This window comes from Sus scrofa, chromosome 2, assembly GCF_054392235.1.
Source record: "Sus scrofa isolate SSC_HxYL_T2T_F1_AM1 chromosome 2, Sscrofa_HxYL_maternal_Yorkshire_Landrace_v2.0, whole genome shotgun sequence".
NCBI lineage: Eukaryota > Metazoa > Chordata > Mammalia > Artiodactyla > Suidae > Sus > Sus scrofa.
Window position 1 is genome coordinate 161,666,353 of NC_139384.1, and position 12,679 is coordinate 161,679,031.

The 12,679-nt window shown below is 62.9% G+C and overlaps 1 protein-coding gene across 13 annotated transcripts in view; it reads right to left on the reverse strand.

The window, feature by feature from the left end:
• CAMK2A (calcium/calmodulin dependent protein kinase II alpha) overlaps positions 1 to 12,679 on the reverse strand; it is a 60,428-nt gene that overhangs the window by 23,736 nt on the left and 24,013 nt on the right. For 11 of the 13 annotated variants that reach the window (XR_014836415.1, NM_001444366.1, NM_001444365.1 and 8 more), the window contains 9 exon segments: positions 10,316 to 10,370; positions 9,114 to 9,179; positions 8,933 to 9,005; positions 6,126 to 6,228; positions 4,493 to 4,576; positions 4,200 to 4,294; positions 3,046 to 3,168; positions 2,620 to 2,703; positions 893 to 935 (listed from right to left, as the gene is read on the reverse strand). Coding sequence is in view for 12 of the 13 variants with exons in the window: in NM_001444366.1 (NP_001431295.1) it covers positions 893 to 935; positions 2,620 to 2,703; positions 3,046 to 3,168; positions 4,200 to 4,294; positions 4,493 to 4,576; positions 6,126 to 6,228; positions 8,933 to 9,005; positions 9,114 to 9,179; positions 10,316 to 10,370 (726 nt within the window). In the remaining variant the exon portion in view is untranslated. 13 annotated transcript variants of the gene reach the window in all.

The window sequence follows — 12,679 nt, forward strand, 5'->3', positions numbered from 1 at the left end:
TTCTCGCTAAGCCCCAGCGCTAAACCCTTCCCCTTCTCTCTTCGGGGCCACATGCTGCGGGCGCAAGGACGCCCCGCCTTAACAGGCCAAGGCCGAAGGCTCCCGCCTTGGACGCATCGGTGACCCAGCCTAGGAAGGGCACTTGCTCTGGGGCTGGTCAAACCTGCACTGCGGAGTTCTCGCTGTGGCTCATCGGGTGAAGAACCTGACTAGTATCCATGAGGACGTGTGTTCGATCCCTGGCCTTGCTCAGTGGGTTAAAGGATCCTGCATTGCCGCGAGCTGTGGGGTAGGTCGTTGACCCGGCTCAGATCCCACCTGGCTGTGGCTGTGGTGTAGGCCAGCAGCTTAGATTCGACTCCTATCCTGGGAACCTCCATATGCCACAGGTGCAGCCCTAAGCAGCAAAAACAAACAAATAAACCAACAAACAAAAAACCCTGCCCTGCATGCATCCCTCAGGCAGTGTGACCTGGGGCTAATCAGGGTTTAAACCTGCCCGAGCCTCTGCTTCCTCACTCAGAGAACAGGTGGCCATGGCCTGGTCGCAAAGGCCACCTAAGCGAGGGCGTCGGGGCTGGCTAGTCCCTGGGCCTGGCTCGGCTCCTCCTGAGTCCACAGCCAAGGACGGGAGGCCTTTCGCCCAGGCCAGCCCAGCCCGAGAACCCAGTGAGAGGTGACGAGGCAGCCACATCCTCGAACCCTTCCGGGTGGGCCCTCGGCTCAATGGGCTTCCTCTGCTTCCGAGGTCTGCATCAGATGAGCGAAGCCTCCAGCCACAGGTCCTCCACAGCCCCCACTCTCCCCGGCGGCCTGAGGGCACCAGGTGTCCCACAGAGCAAGGTCCCCACTCCTGCAGGATGTGAGGGCAGCGTGAGGTCCTGCCACCTACCAGAGAAGTTCCTGGTGGCCAGCATGGTGGTGAGGATAGCTCCCTGCAACAGAGAAGAGGGGGTTTGGGGAGAGGAGGCCGGAGGTGGGGGGAGAAGAGAGGCAGAAATGGGAGGGGAGGGGGCAGGAGAGGCAGAAATGGGAGGGGAGGGGGCAGGAGAGGCAGAGGAATGGGGGGAGGCAGAGAAGTCGGGGGAGGAGAGGCGGGGCTCCGTTCTGACACAAAGCCAAAGCCTTCCGCCGGGCCTCCACTTCTCCCACCCCTGCAGCCCAGAGACCACCCCTCCCTGGAGAGGTCGGGGTGAGCTGGGTCTTAGAGGGCACGGCTCTGGGGACGGGGCCATCCCAGGAGCAGATATTAATAGGTGCCACTGGCTCGGCCAGAGCTGGGGGTGAGCTCGGGGACAGCTGTCCGTGGGGGCTCGTAAAGGCCAAGGACGGTTCCTGCTGGGTGAGGATGTGCCCCTCGTGCCCCCCTGCCCCCACCCTCTGAGCGGGGCGCTCAGCTCCTCAGTCCAAAACGAGGTCAGCCCCGCGCGGTTGCTGAGCTCGGACCCCTGGAGGCTCCATGAGGAGAAGGCCCCTCTACCGGCGCCTGGCTGGGGCCCTTCTGGTTCCGACGCTGTCTGCTTCGGACTCTGAGCCCAACAGTTCCTGATTTTAAGCTTCCCTAATTCTGACAATTTGAGGCTTCTTCTGTGACAGCTCCCACCAGGGGCTGCAGGGGACTCAGGTCTCCTGGCCCCCACCCCCTTGGCCCATGTCCCCGTCCTGAGCCACCGCGCCAGGCCTGGGCGCAGTCAGTGAGAAGGAGCCATCACCCAGCAGCCGCCACTCAGCGTGTGATGGCTTCTCTGTTCTGACCAGCGGGGGACCCTCCAGCTCTTCCCACCTGCTCGTGATGTCCCCTGCCAGCTCCAGGCAGGGGGCTGTCATGGCCATGTGGCTTCCTTGGGGCCATTCCCCTCCCGCGCTCGGCAGCTGGGGTCTCTCGCCCCGTCACCGTCACCCCGAAACCTCTCCCGGCCACTCTGGAATACCTGCAGTCCCCAGGGGTCAAGGTCACGCTCCCAGATGGGGGCGCAGCCTCCCTGTGTCTGGCACAGGCGCCTGGTCTGACTCCACGAGGCCAATGCCTGCTTGCCCCTCGGGATCCCAGCTCAAGGGCCAGGTCCCCAGGAAGGCCTCTGGGACCCTTCCCTGGTCGGTCCAGACTGGCTCCGTGGCCCTGCTAGGCACCCACCACTGCCCCGTAATGGCCCGGTCACTTGTCTGTCCTCCCACCACTCACCGCCCAGCCCAGAGAGCCGCATCAGTAATGCTTGTTTTTTTGTGGGTTTTTTTTGTTTTTGTTTTTGTTTTGTCTTTTTGGCCTTTTCTAGGGCCGTTCCTGCGGCACATGGAGGTTCCCAGGCTAGGGGTCAAATCAGAGCTGTAGCCACTGGCCCACACCAGAGTCACAGCCACACGGGATCCGAGCCGCGTCTGCAACCTACACCACAGCTCACGGCAATGCCGGATCCTTAACCCACGAAGCAAGGCCAGGGATTGAATCCGCAACCTCACGGTTCCTAGTCGGAGTCGTTAACCACTGCGCCACGACGGGAACTCCCAGTAATGCTTGTTGACGCGGGAAAGACCTAGCCACCAGCAGGTGTCTTGGCCGCCGGGGAGACCCCAGGCAAGCCCCTCCCACGGCCGGGGCCCGGGGCGAGGGCCCGCCATTACCTTCAGTTTCCTCCTGGCGTTGAACTTCTTCAGGCAGTCCACGGTCTCCTGTCTGTGCATGCAGGAGGCCACGGTGGACCGGTGCTGGGGGAGGGGACAGACGTCGGTACACCGAAGGCAGACAGCCCCAGCCCCGCCCCACAGAGGAGCCTGTCTCTGGGGTTGGGGGGTCTTGGGTCTAGGGGGTGTCGTGAGCGTCCTGGCACTGGCCTTCTGTGCCAGCGGCGTCCCCCGTCACGAGGCCAACCCCACAGACCTCCCGTCACCGCTGGCCCCGTGAGGACCTGCACCAGGGGCGGTGTCTCCGGATGAAGCCTCCTTGGCCTCGTGGGCCCGAGGGGCCAGAGGCGGGGCCAGGGCCCCGTCGGGGGCTTGACCCGGGGGCCGGGGGGGCTCCTGGGAGGGGCCTCGCCGAGAAAGCCTCACCGAGATCCAGGGATGCTTGAGGGCCTCGGCGGCCGTGATGCGCTTGGAGGGGTTGATGGTGAGCATCTTGTTGATCAGGTCCTTGGCTTCCGGGGTGACGGTGTCCCATTCCGGCGAAGGGAACTGGAAGGGGCAGGGGGCCAGGTTTGCCCAGCCTGCTCCGGACCACCCCTGCGATCCCCCAGCCCCTGTCTGGCAGGGGAGCAGGCAGGGGTCCCACTGCCCATCCCCGCGGGTGCCCCCCACCAGGAGGACCTGCGATTCGGCCTTTGGCGCCCGGGACAAAGCAGAACAATGGCCAGGACCAGAGGGGCCTCCCCCTGCTCCCCGAGGCTGCGCCTTCTCCGGAGAGCAGCCACCCCAGCTCAGAGCCCAGACGGCAGCATCAGAGGGTCGGTTCAGGCCCCAGCTCGGCCTCCTGGGCTGTGTGACCTTGGGTGTGTCACACGACCCCTTGAGCGGTGCCTAGAGAGCTTGTGAGGCCTCAGTATGACATGAAGGTAGGACACACAGCCTGGAGGAGTCAGCTGGGAGAGAAGCAGGGGAGCCCGGGAATTAGAGCCACGGACGCTGGGGTCCCGAGCGCCTGGGCCACATCGCACCGCTGCCACTTCTAGCTAAGCCGACGGGCAGCAAGTTAACCTCTGAGCCTCAGCTTCCGCTGTGTAAAAGAGAGCAGCAACAATGCCTGCGTCCCGACGGGCGTGAGGCGGCTGAACCGCAGTGACGTGAGGGTCTGCTCCTCGCGCGCACGTGTGTGGGCATATGTGTGTGTGTGTGTGTGTGTGTGTGTGTGTGTGTGTGTGAGAGAGATACGTAACAGGCGCGGCTGTGAATCCACCGTCCATGGATGTGTGCAGAGAACCTGGCTCCTGACACCCACCCTGCACCCCTCACCCCACTTCGGTGCTGCTTCTGCCCGGGGGGCCCTGGGGACCCAACGCCACCCCTGAGAGGCCTGGTCCCCAGCCCGGCCAGCTCATCGCCGGGCCCCGTCAGCCCTCAGGCTCCACCTGCTCTTCAGCCGTGACCAGGGAGGGGCAGGGCCCCCGAATGGGCTGGAGGGAGGGAGGGAGCCCTCCTCACCGAGACTTGGCTCCCACTGGAGGGGCCCCGGGGACCACAGGGAGGCTGCAGACAGGGGCGGCACTCACGTCATAGGCGCCGGCTTTGATCTGCTGGTACAGGCGGTGCTGGTCCTCATCCCAGAACGGGGGGTACCCCACCAGCAGGATGTAGAGGATGACCCCTGGGAGGGGGGGGACCAGAAGGGCCTTCAACACCCCCCCCCCAGCAGGATGAAGAGGATGGACCCCTGGGAGGGGGGGGACCAGAAGGGCCTTCAACCCCACGGGCAGGAGAGACGGGGGCAGGAGAAGAGCGACAGCAAAGAGAGTGGGCACCCGAGGGGCAGTGGCAAGGGAGCTGGGGCCCTGGGTGGACTCACCGCAGGCCCACAGGTCCACAGGCTTCCCGTACGGGTCCTTGCGCAGCACTTCCGGGGAGAGGTATCCGGGTGTCCCTGCGAAGCCTGCTCCCCAGACACACAGACAGGCACACAGACAGGCAGACACACAGACACACAGACAGGCACACAGACAGGCAGACACACAGACACACAGATAGGCACACAGACAGGCACAGACAGACAGGCAGACACACAGACACACAGACAGGCAGACAGACAGGCACAGACAGACAGAGAGATACAGGCAGACGCACAGAGAGGCAGACACACAGACAGGCAGACACAGAGACACTCAGACAGGCAGACAGACACAGACAGACACACAGACAGGCAGAGAGACACACAGACAGGCAGACACACAGACAGATACACACAGGCAGACACACACACAAGACACACACACAGAGGTTGGCATGTAAGCAACCTGGGACGAGTCCTGCTGGGGGAGGGACGAGGGTCGCTAGAGACAGAGACGATGCCCCCTGCCCCCCAGAGCCTGCCAAGAGCCAGAACCCCAGCCTGGAAAGCCAGCAAGGCCTCTGGAACAGGGCACAAGGACAGAGGCCGCCCGTCACCCCCGCCCCTCGGCAGAACCCTCGATCCAACCCAGGGTCCGTCCCACAGACTCTGAGTCCGTGACCAACCTCCCCTCCCTGCAACCACTTCCGGTCAGATGCCGGCGGCCCTGAGGTGCCAAGTCCTTGCCTGTCGGCTCCAGGCTGTGCTGGACCCTTGCCCGCCGCCCACCCCTTCCGAGAGCCAGTCAAGGGACGGCAGGAGGCCTGTCCATCGTTCTGGCTTCGCCCTGAGTCTCTTTTCCTTCTAGGCCTCAGTTTCCACGTTTGTCAATTATGGGCTCAGGGACTCGTGTCCTCATACCTCCCAGCAGCCCTGGGAGGAGCAGGTGAAATAAGGGACTCAGAGTGTTTGAACGAGTCACTGCGGGACTAGTTGGGTGTTTGCGCTGAGCAGGGCTGAGCACGCCCCAGGCCCGATCTCCTCTGATCTCGTCACAGCCCCGAGGGACGTACTGTGAGCACCCCCACACCACACACATCTCACCCCATCTTACAGAGGAGCAAACGAGGCGCAGGGAGACAACTCACCCAGAGCCACACACCTTGTGAGCAGCAGAGCTGGGATTTGAACCCGGAACTCTGGCTCTTAACGACAGATCAGTGTCACCCCCAGAAAGTATCCCCAGACAGCTGAAAGGATGCGTTGACGCCAAGACCTCAGCGCTCCCTGGTCATCTGAGCTTAAATCCTGGCTTTAATCTCCCTGGAACTTTTCTCAGCTTCGTAGCCCCTGCTCCTCACCGGCAAAACGGGGCAATGGCCCCCAGCACCCAGGCTCTTAGGGGACACGTGGTGGCCCCTCGCCACCTGCAATCTGGGTGTGCGTGTGAAAAAGCCGCACCCACGTCCCCGCACCTGGCCGCCAGAGAGCTCACCTGGGTGACACCCGCTGGCTGGGTGGGGCCTCTGCCCCCCACGCCCTGGCTGCTACACGGCCGTCTCTGACCCGCCCCCGCTCGGGCAGACGGCTTCTAGAGCCCCGTGTGTCCACGTGAGGCTGGCCCCCGACACCCCTGCCCCCCGTCCCCACTCACCAAACCATGCCTGCTGCTCCCCCTCCACCTCTATGGCCAGGCCAAAGTCCGCCAGCTTCACCGCGGCGCCCTTGAGCTTGGAGGCCAGCAGCAGATTCTCCGGCTGCCAGGACGAGAGAAGAGGAGAGGCCAGAGGGGACAGTCAGCAGATTCGGGGCCGGGGGTCCTGGGCTTATGGGAGGAGGGGCTGAGCGACGCAGAGGCGCCCTGCCCGCCCCGCCAACCCCAAGCACGGGACCCTGAGCTCCTCAGAGAGGGGACCCCCCGACTTGGTGCTCCGACTTCTGCCAAAGCCCTTCCACCCAGCAAGCACTCCTTCCTTCCTTCAGGGGCTGGGCTGAGACAGGGTGCGGGGGCCAGAGGGAGGAGCCGCCACAGTAGGGAAAAAGAAGCAGCGTTTCTGGGGCCCCTAACACGTGCCAGCCACCGGGCTAAAGGGTTGGCACACACCCTTCCATTTATCACCGCACAGCCCTTTGGGGTAAAGCCTGGTTAGCCCCCTGCTCCAGGGGGGCCTCCTTGCAGCCCCTGAAACTGGCACGTTTACTCCCAGCGGGGTCCTCGCACCTCCTGCTCTCCCACCTGACGGGCTCTCCCTCCGAGCCTCCCAGATCTGGCTCCTGCGCAGCATCCAGCGCTCAGCTGCCCCGCACCGACTCCAAGAAGCCCTCCCCGACTGCGCGGGCTAAAGGCAGAGCCCCGGGCATCCGGCCTTAGCTCCTTGCTGTCACTTTCACAGACCTCCTCGCAGTGTCATGTCTCTCCCCGCTGCTCTGTGTCCTTGTCCATTATCTGTCACCCCTGAAGCACGGGAGCTGCTGACGTGCCGTGTGCACCACTGTGTCACTAAGACTGAGCAGCACGTGGCATCCGTCACATGTACAAGGCAAGGGGACTGAGGCTCCGAGCGTTAAGTGCCTCAGCACGTCACACAGGCGGCATCGAGACAGAGTCTGGCGCCAGAGCCGTGTTCTGAACCCACTCTAGGCTGACAGATGTGACGCCCCCAGGTGCTACCTGGCCTGCCGCAAGGCGCCGGCTTGAGCCAGGTCTGGGGGACAGGAAGTCCCCTCCTTGGGACAGAGGGTGGTAAGAGTGTAAATGCGCCCGTGAGAAAGGCCCAGCTTCTGGTCCCCCTGCTGCCACCTCGGCGCTGTGGGACTTGGGTCAAATACGCCCCCCCGAACTTCAGTTTCCTCTCAGAAGGGGGGGATGCCTCCATCGTGGGTGGCTGTGGTCCCCCTGTGAGAGTCACCGCAAAGCCCGCACGCGGTGGCCCGCAGTGCTTGGTCGGCCTCAGGACTCAGGGGAGGGGGCGCTCCAGTCTCTGGAGTCGGCTGGTTTCCGGGGACCCCCCTTCCCAACTGAGGCTTGGGAGAGGGTCCCACACGTGACCTTTCACTGCCCAAAGCTGGGCAGGATGCAAGCACCACCTGCTCCTTTGTTAAGGCCTCTGGGGACGGTGCACCCCACGTGTCCTGGGTCCCAGTAGCTGTTCTGCCCTGATTTGATGAATGTGCCACTAATTAATCTACCCAGAGTGGCCTAAATCTGCGCCGCCTCTCACGGTCGCTCCTCCCGCGCGGGGCTGTGGTTCTAATGGGAGCAGGCCCTCGGGGAGCGCCGCCTGCAGGCTGGCCAGAGACCTTCTCCGTGTCTGCACTTGTCTGCGGGTCTAGACTGAGCCACAGAGAGCTCACCTGGGCTCAGGTGTGGAGCCAGCGAAGGCTCGTGACAGTCAGAGGGAAGCACGCGCTCAGAGTACTGTACCCCAGATGGGGACCTAGACGGACCGGAGGGCGCCCAGGATGAGGAAGGCCTGGAGATCCCATCCCGGGGCTAACGGGGGAGAAGCGCCTGCGGAAATCTTAGGAGCTGCTCCAAAGCCAGGGCTGCTCTGAGCTGCAGACGCGCCCTCCCTGTAGCCCCAAAGGGTAGGACCGGGGCTCACAGGTGAAGCCCCCACGGTGGGAAAGATTGAAGGAACATCTGCTAACAGTTCCAGGGGCGACCTGCAGAAGTGCGTCTGCAGCCTCTGAAGGTCAGAGGGCAGAGGTGACCGGCGGCGTCGCCCAGAAGGGGCTGCTGCACAAACAAGAGGTGCAGGGAGTGGCTTTTGCCTCCAGCTCAACAGGGGCACCGGATCTGGGGTCGGAAGGCCGGGGCTGCCATCCTAGCCCAGGCGCAACCGCGATGCATGCTCTCGGGCAAATCCCTTGGACTCCTGAGGCCTTCGTTTCGCGCTCTGCCAAATGGGGGCGATCTGTGCCGCCACGGATGCCAGGAGGCCCAGAGAGGGCCTGAAGTACGTGCTGGCTGGGCAAGGCCGGGCGGCTGGTGCCGAGCCTCCACCCCACGCGAGCTTAGTCCTATCCGTCTCCTTCAGATGGGAGGAGGGGGACTCGGAGGCCCCCGAGCCTGTCTACCTCCCCACCCCGATGCCCTCCAGAGACCCAGAGGCAAGAGGAACAACGCGCTGGGCAGCAGGCCCCAAGCCGTCTCCTCGGACCGCCTCCCCGCCCGAACCAAGGTTGCTATGGCAACCGCACTGCAATGAAGCTGAGGCTGGGCAGCTAGAAAGTGGCCCAGCTGGGATCTGGACCGCGCCAGAGCAGCCCTGTGGCCCAGCTGCCCCTCACCCGGCCTGGCACAGGGCACCTGAGCCTGGGAGTTGGGAGACCCGGGCCCCGAGCTCAGTTGCTCGGCCTCCCTGAGCCTGGTTCCCTCATCTGGACAGTAGGGGGCACCCCTCCCCCAGCCCCACTCAGGGACGCCAACGGGGCGGCACCCTCGGCTGGGTCGCTCACCTTCAGGTCCCTGTGTACCACCCCCATCTGGTGGCAGTGGAGCACGGCCTCCAGGATCTGCTGGATACAGTGACTGGGGAGAGAGAGGAAGGCCGGGAGATGAGAGCGGGCCTCCACGGGGGTAGCAGGAGGGAGTGCCCGGCCCCTCGGGCACCACTGCCAGGCCACACCCGGCGCTTACCTGGCATCGGCCTCACTGTAATACTCGCGGGCCACAATGTCCTCAAACAGCTCCCCGCCGGTGACCCTACAGAGACAGGCAGAGTCACCCTCCGACAGAGGCCCCAGGGGCTGCGTCTTCTGGAAAAGTCTCCAGAAAGCTAAGGATGGAGCCCAGGGACCTCAGAACCTCAGCCCCAAAGGCCACTGTTCCCGCCACAACTGCCGGCCGGCCCAGCCTTCCGCTCCCCTCCCGAGCCCTCTTCGGAGCCAGAGCGGGGCTGAGGATGGGACTGGGGGTGAGACAAGAGAACACGACACTGAAACTCATTAGGCTCCTGGAAACCCAAGGGCTGGGGCTTTTTTGTTTTTCTTTTGCTTTTATTTATGTTTTGGCGGTGCCTGCGGCATGCAGAAATTCCAGGGCCAGGGATCGAACACATGACACAGCAGCAACCCAAGCCACAAGAGTGACAAGGCCGGATCCTTAACCAGCTGAGCCACCAGGGAACTCCTTTCTTCTTTTTAAGAGACTGTTTCTTTTTATGTCATTAATTAATTAATTTGCTTTTTAGGGCCACACCCATGGCCTATGTAGGTTCCCAGGCTAGGGGTCGAGTTGGAGGTACAGCTGCCGGCCTACACCACAGCCGCAGCAACACCAGATCTTTAACCCACTGCACGAGGCCAGGGATCGAACCCGCGTCCTTGCCGGTACCCGTCAGATTCGTTTCTGCTGCGCCACAACGGGGACTCGGAGACGGTTACTTTTTAGAGTAGCTCTAGGTTTACAGCAAAATCGAGCAGAAGGGACCCAGTTTCCCACAAACCCGCTGCCCCCACGGGGAGCGTTGCTCCCCTGTGGTCCCGAGTGCTGTTTGTCACAGATGAGACCGGAGGCGCTGAGCCCTGTCAGTGCGTGACTGCTTTTCATTCAATGGACTAACTTCAAAAACTTTAAATTTATTCCAAAAGGAAACTTTCTATCCCCACCAGAAATGGAACACCACCACCACCAGCCGCGAATAGAAACACAACTAAATATATGGGGACGAAAGTTAAAAGCGTTTGCTGGTGTGTCAGGAAACCGCCTGCCCCGCGCGGGGGGCGGGCCTGCCGCATCTGGGGAGACTCCGTCTCAGAAGAGGGCCGGGACCCAGCGAGACCCCCCCCCCCAAGGCCGTCCCCACCCTCTGCACCTCTGGGGGCGGGGGGCAGACTCACAGGTCGAAGATCAGGTAGTGGTGCCCCTCCTCGGAGATGCTGTCATGAAGCCGGACTGCAGGAGGGCCAAGGCCACCGGTTACACAGCACACGCGCCCCCGCCCAGCCCCCCGCTCGCCCCCATGGCCAGCGATGCCCCCGCGGAGAATCGCTGAGCACGGCCCGTCACCGGGCGCTCTGACACGTACAGCCGAGCCGAGGCTCCCTGACCTCCGGCATCCCCGGAAGAGGCCCGGCTTCAGGACTAAAGACCCCGGCTCTGCTCCAGGTGGGTCCCCTCCCCTTCAACCCTCGGCTTCCCTGCGGGGCAGGCCGGCCACGGAAACAGCCTGCGGCCCAAATAGCAGCCACCTGCTCGCTGTGTGACTTTGGCCGAGGGGCTACACCTTTCTGAGCCGTGCGTTCTTTGTCTGCCCCAGGAGGACTAACCTCCTGGCCTTGCAGGCTCGTGGTGAGAACTCCCTGGGGCGCGCGGTCGGCGCCGGCTCCGGCTGGCCCTGAGGGTCCAGGCCTGAGTTGGGGACAGCGCCGGTGGAGGAGGGCCTGCCCGCGGCCCCTGCCCTCTGGCGCGCTGGAGACTCTGCGCACCTCATCCACCAGCAACAGAGGCAAAGCCCCCGGAGCCCCGAGCTGCCGAGATTACCCTCTGAGCCTCTGGGAGGAGGAGCCCGAGGCCTGCCCGCCCAGGGCCTGCCTCCCTTCGCCACAACCTAAAATGTCCGTGGAGGGCGAGGGCTGGCACATTTATGCGACGTCGCACAACGGACAGCGACCCAGCCGTTACCATAAGGCGGCAGTTTTGTATCCACTGGCTCGGAATCATCTGGAAATTCTGTGGTTTGGTGGAAAAGCAAAGGGCAAGGCAGCGTGCACGGTCCTCTTTCAAAAGGACGTATCTCAGCTTGTGTGTGGCACAAACCGCTCCGGCCGGGTATAGAGCTGTGCGCCTTGACGGCGCGCCGAGGAGGGTACTGGGGCAGCGGGGCTGTGGGTTGGCGAGACGTCTCACTCTGAGCCCTGGAGCCCTCCAAGTTCCTGCCGCGGGTCTATTTCTGACCCAGTACCGAGCCCCCTAGCTTATGGCGCTAGTATCTCACATACGGTTTGGAGAGGCAGGCATCCAATACCCCGGAGGGGTACCCACCTTGGGGGAGGGGAGATGGGGGCCCGAGATGGTGGGTGAAGGGGGCACCTATTTAAATTTTTAAAAATTGTTAGGAGTTCCTGCTGTGGTACCCCGGGATCAGTGGTGTTCCTGGAGTGTTTCAATGCCCAGCCCTGCACAGGGGGTGAAGGCTCCAGCATTGCTGCAGCTGCAGTGTAGGTCGCAGCTGCAGCTTGGATCTGAAACCTGGCCAGGGAACTCCAGTGGGGCAGTGGAGCAGACAAAAAGAAAAAAAGAAGTTTATGGTTTTAAAAAATTTTAAATCTTAAATGATATATATATTTGGGGGGGGGGGTTTAGGGCAGCACCCGCAGCATATGGAGGTTCCCAGGCTAGGGGTTGAATCGGAGGTGTAGCTGCCGGCCTGCACCACAGCCACAGCCACCCAGGATCGGAGCCTCGTCTTCGACCTACACCACAGCTCACAGATCCTTAACCTGCTGAGCGAGGCCAGGGATCCAACCCGCAACCTCATGGTTCCTAGTCGGATTCGTTAACCACTGAGCCACGACGGGAACTCCTATGGCCTCCGTCTTTAATCTGTTTCAATTTATAATGCATTTCAAAGCAAAGCCAGGCCTGCCTTTGGAAACGTACAGGTGCTCTGAACTGGGCACCCTGCATGTCTTGGGTGCAGAATCTGACATCCCTGCACTGGTGTCCTGCCCAGGTCCTCTTTACCAAGTTGGCACAGCCATCCTGCAGCTGCGGCAGGTGGGCTAACAGCTCTCTGGAGAACGGCCTGCTGCTGACGGAGCCACTCTGCCCCCAAGGTTGGCTCCAGCCTCCAGACGACGATGGAGTAACGTGGGGAGACGGGGTCCCTGCAAAGAGCCAGTCTCCTTGCCCCCAGGAGGGGCAACTCCAGGATGGGGTTTATGGTCCAGGAGTCGCCCCACTCCCCACCCACCCCGGGATCAGGTCACAATTGGACTCGACTGGCGGCTACATTCCTGCTCAGTTCCTCCCTGGCTCTCTTCCCTCACAGCGCCCCCTCCCCCCTCAACCAGCCTCACTTGCCCTGGACGCCCCAAGTCACCTGCTAAGCTTTCAGGCCCTCAGCAAACCACAGGCAGCGGAATCCCTGCCTCGGGCTCCGCTTATAGAAACCTGACCTGAGAAGGTGCACGTGGGAGGGCATCAAATAGCACCCGGGAGCCTGGGCCACCCATGTTGGCTCTATTTGCTGAGCTCAGAGG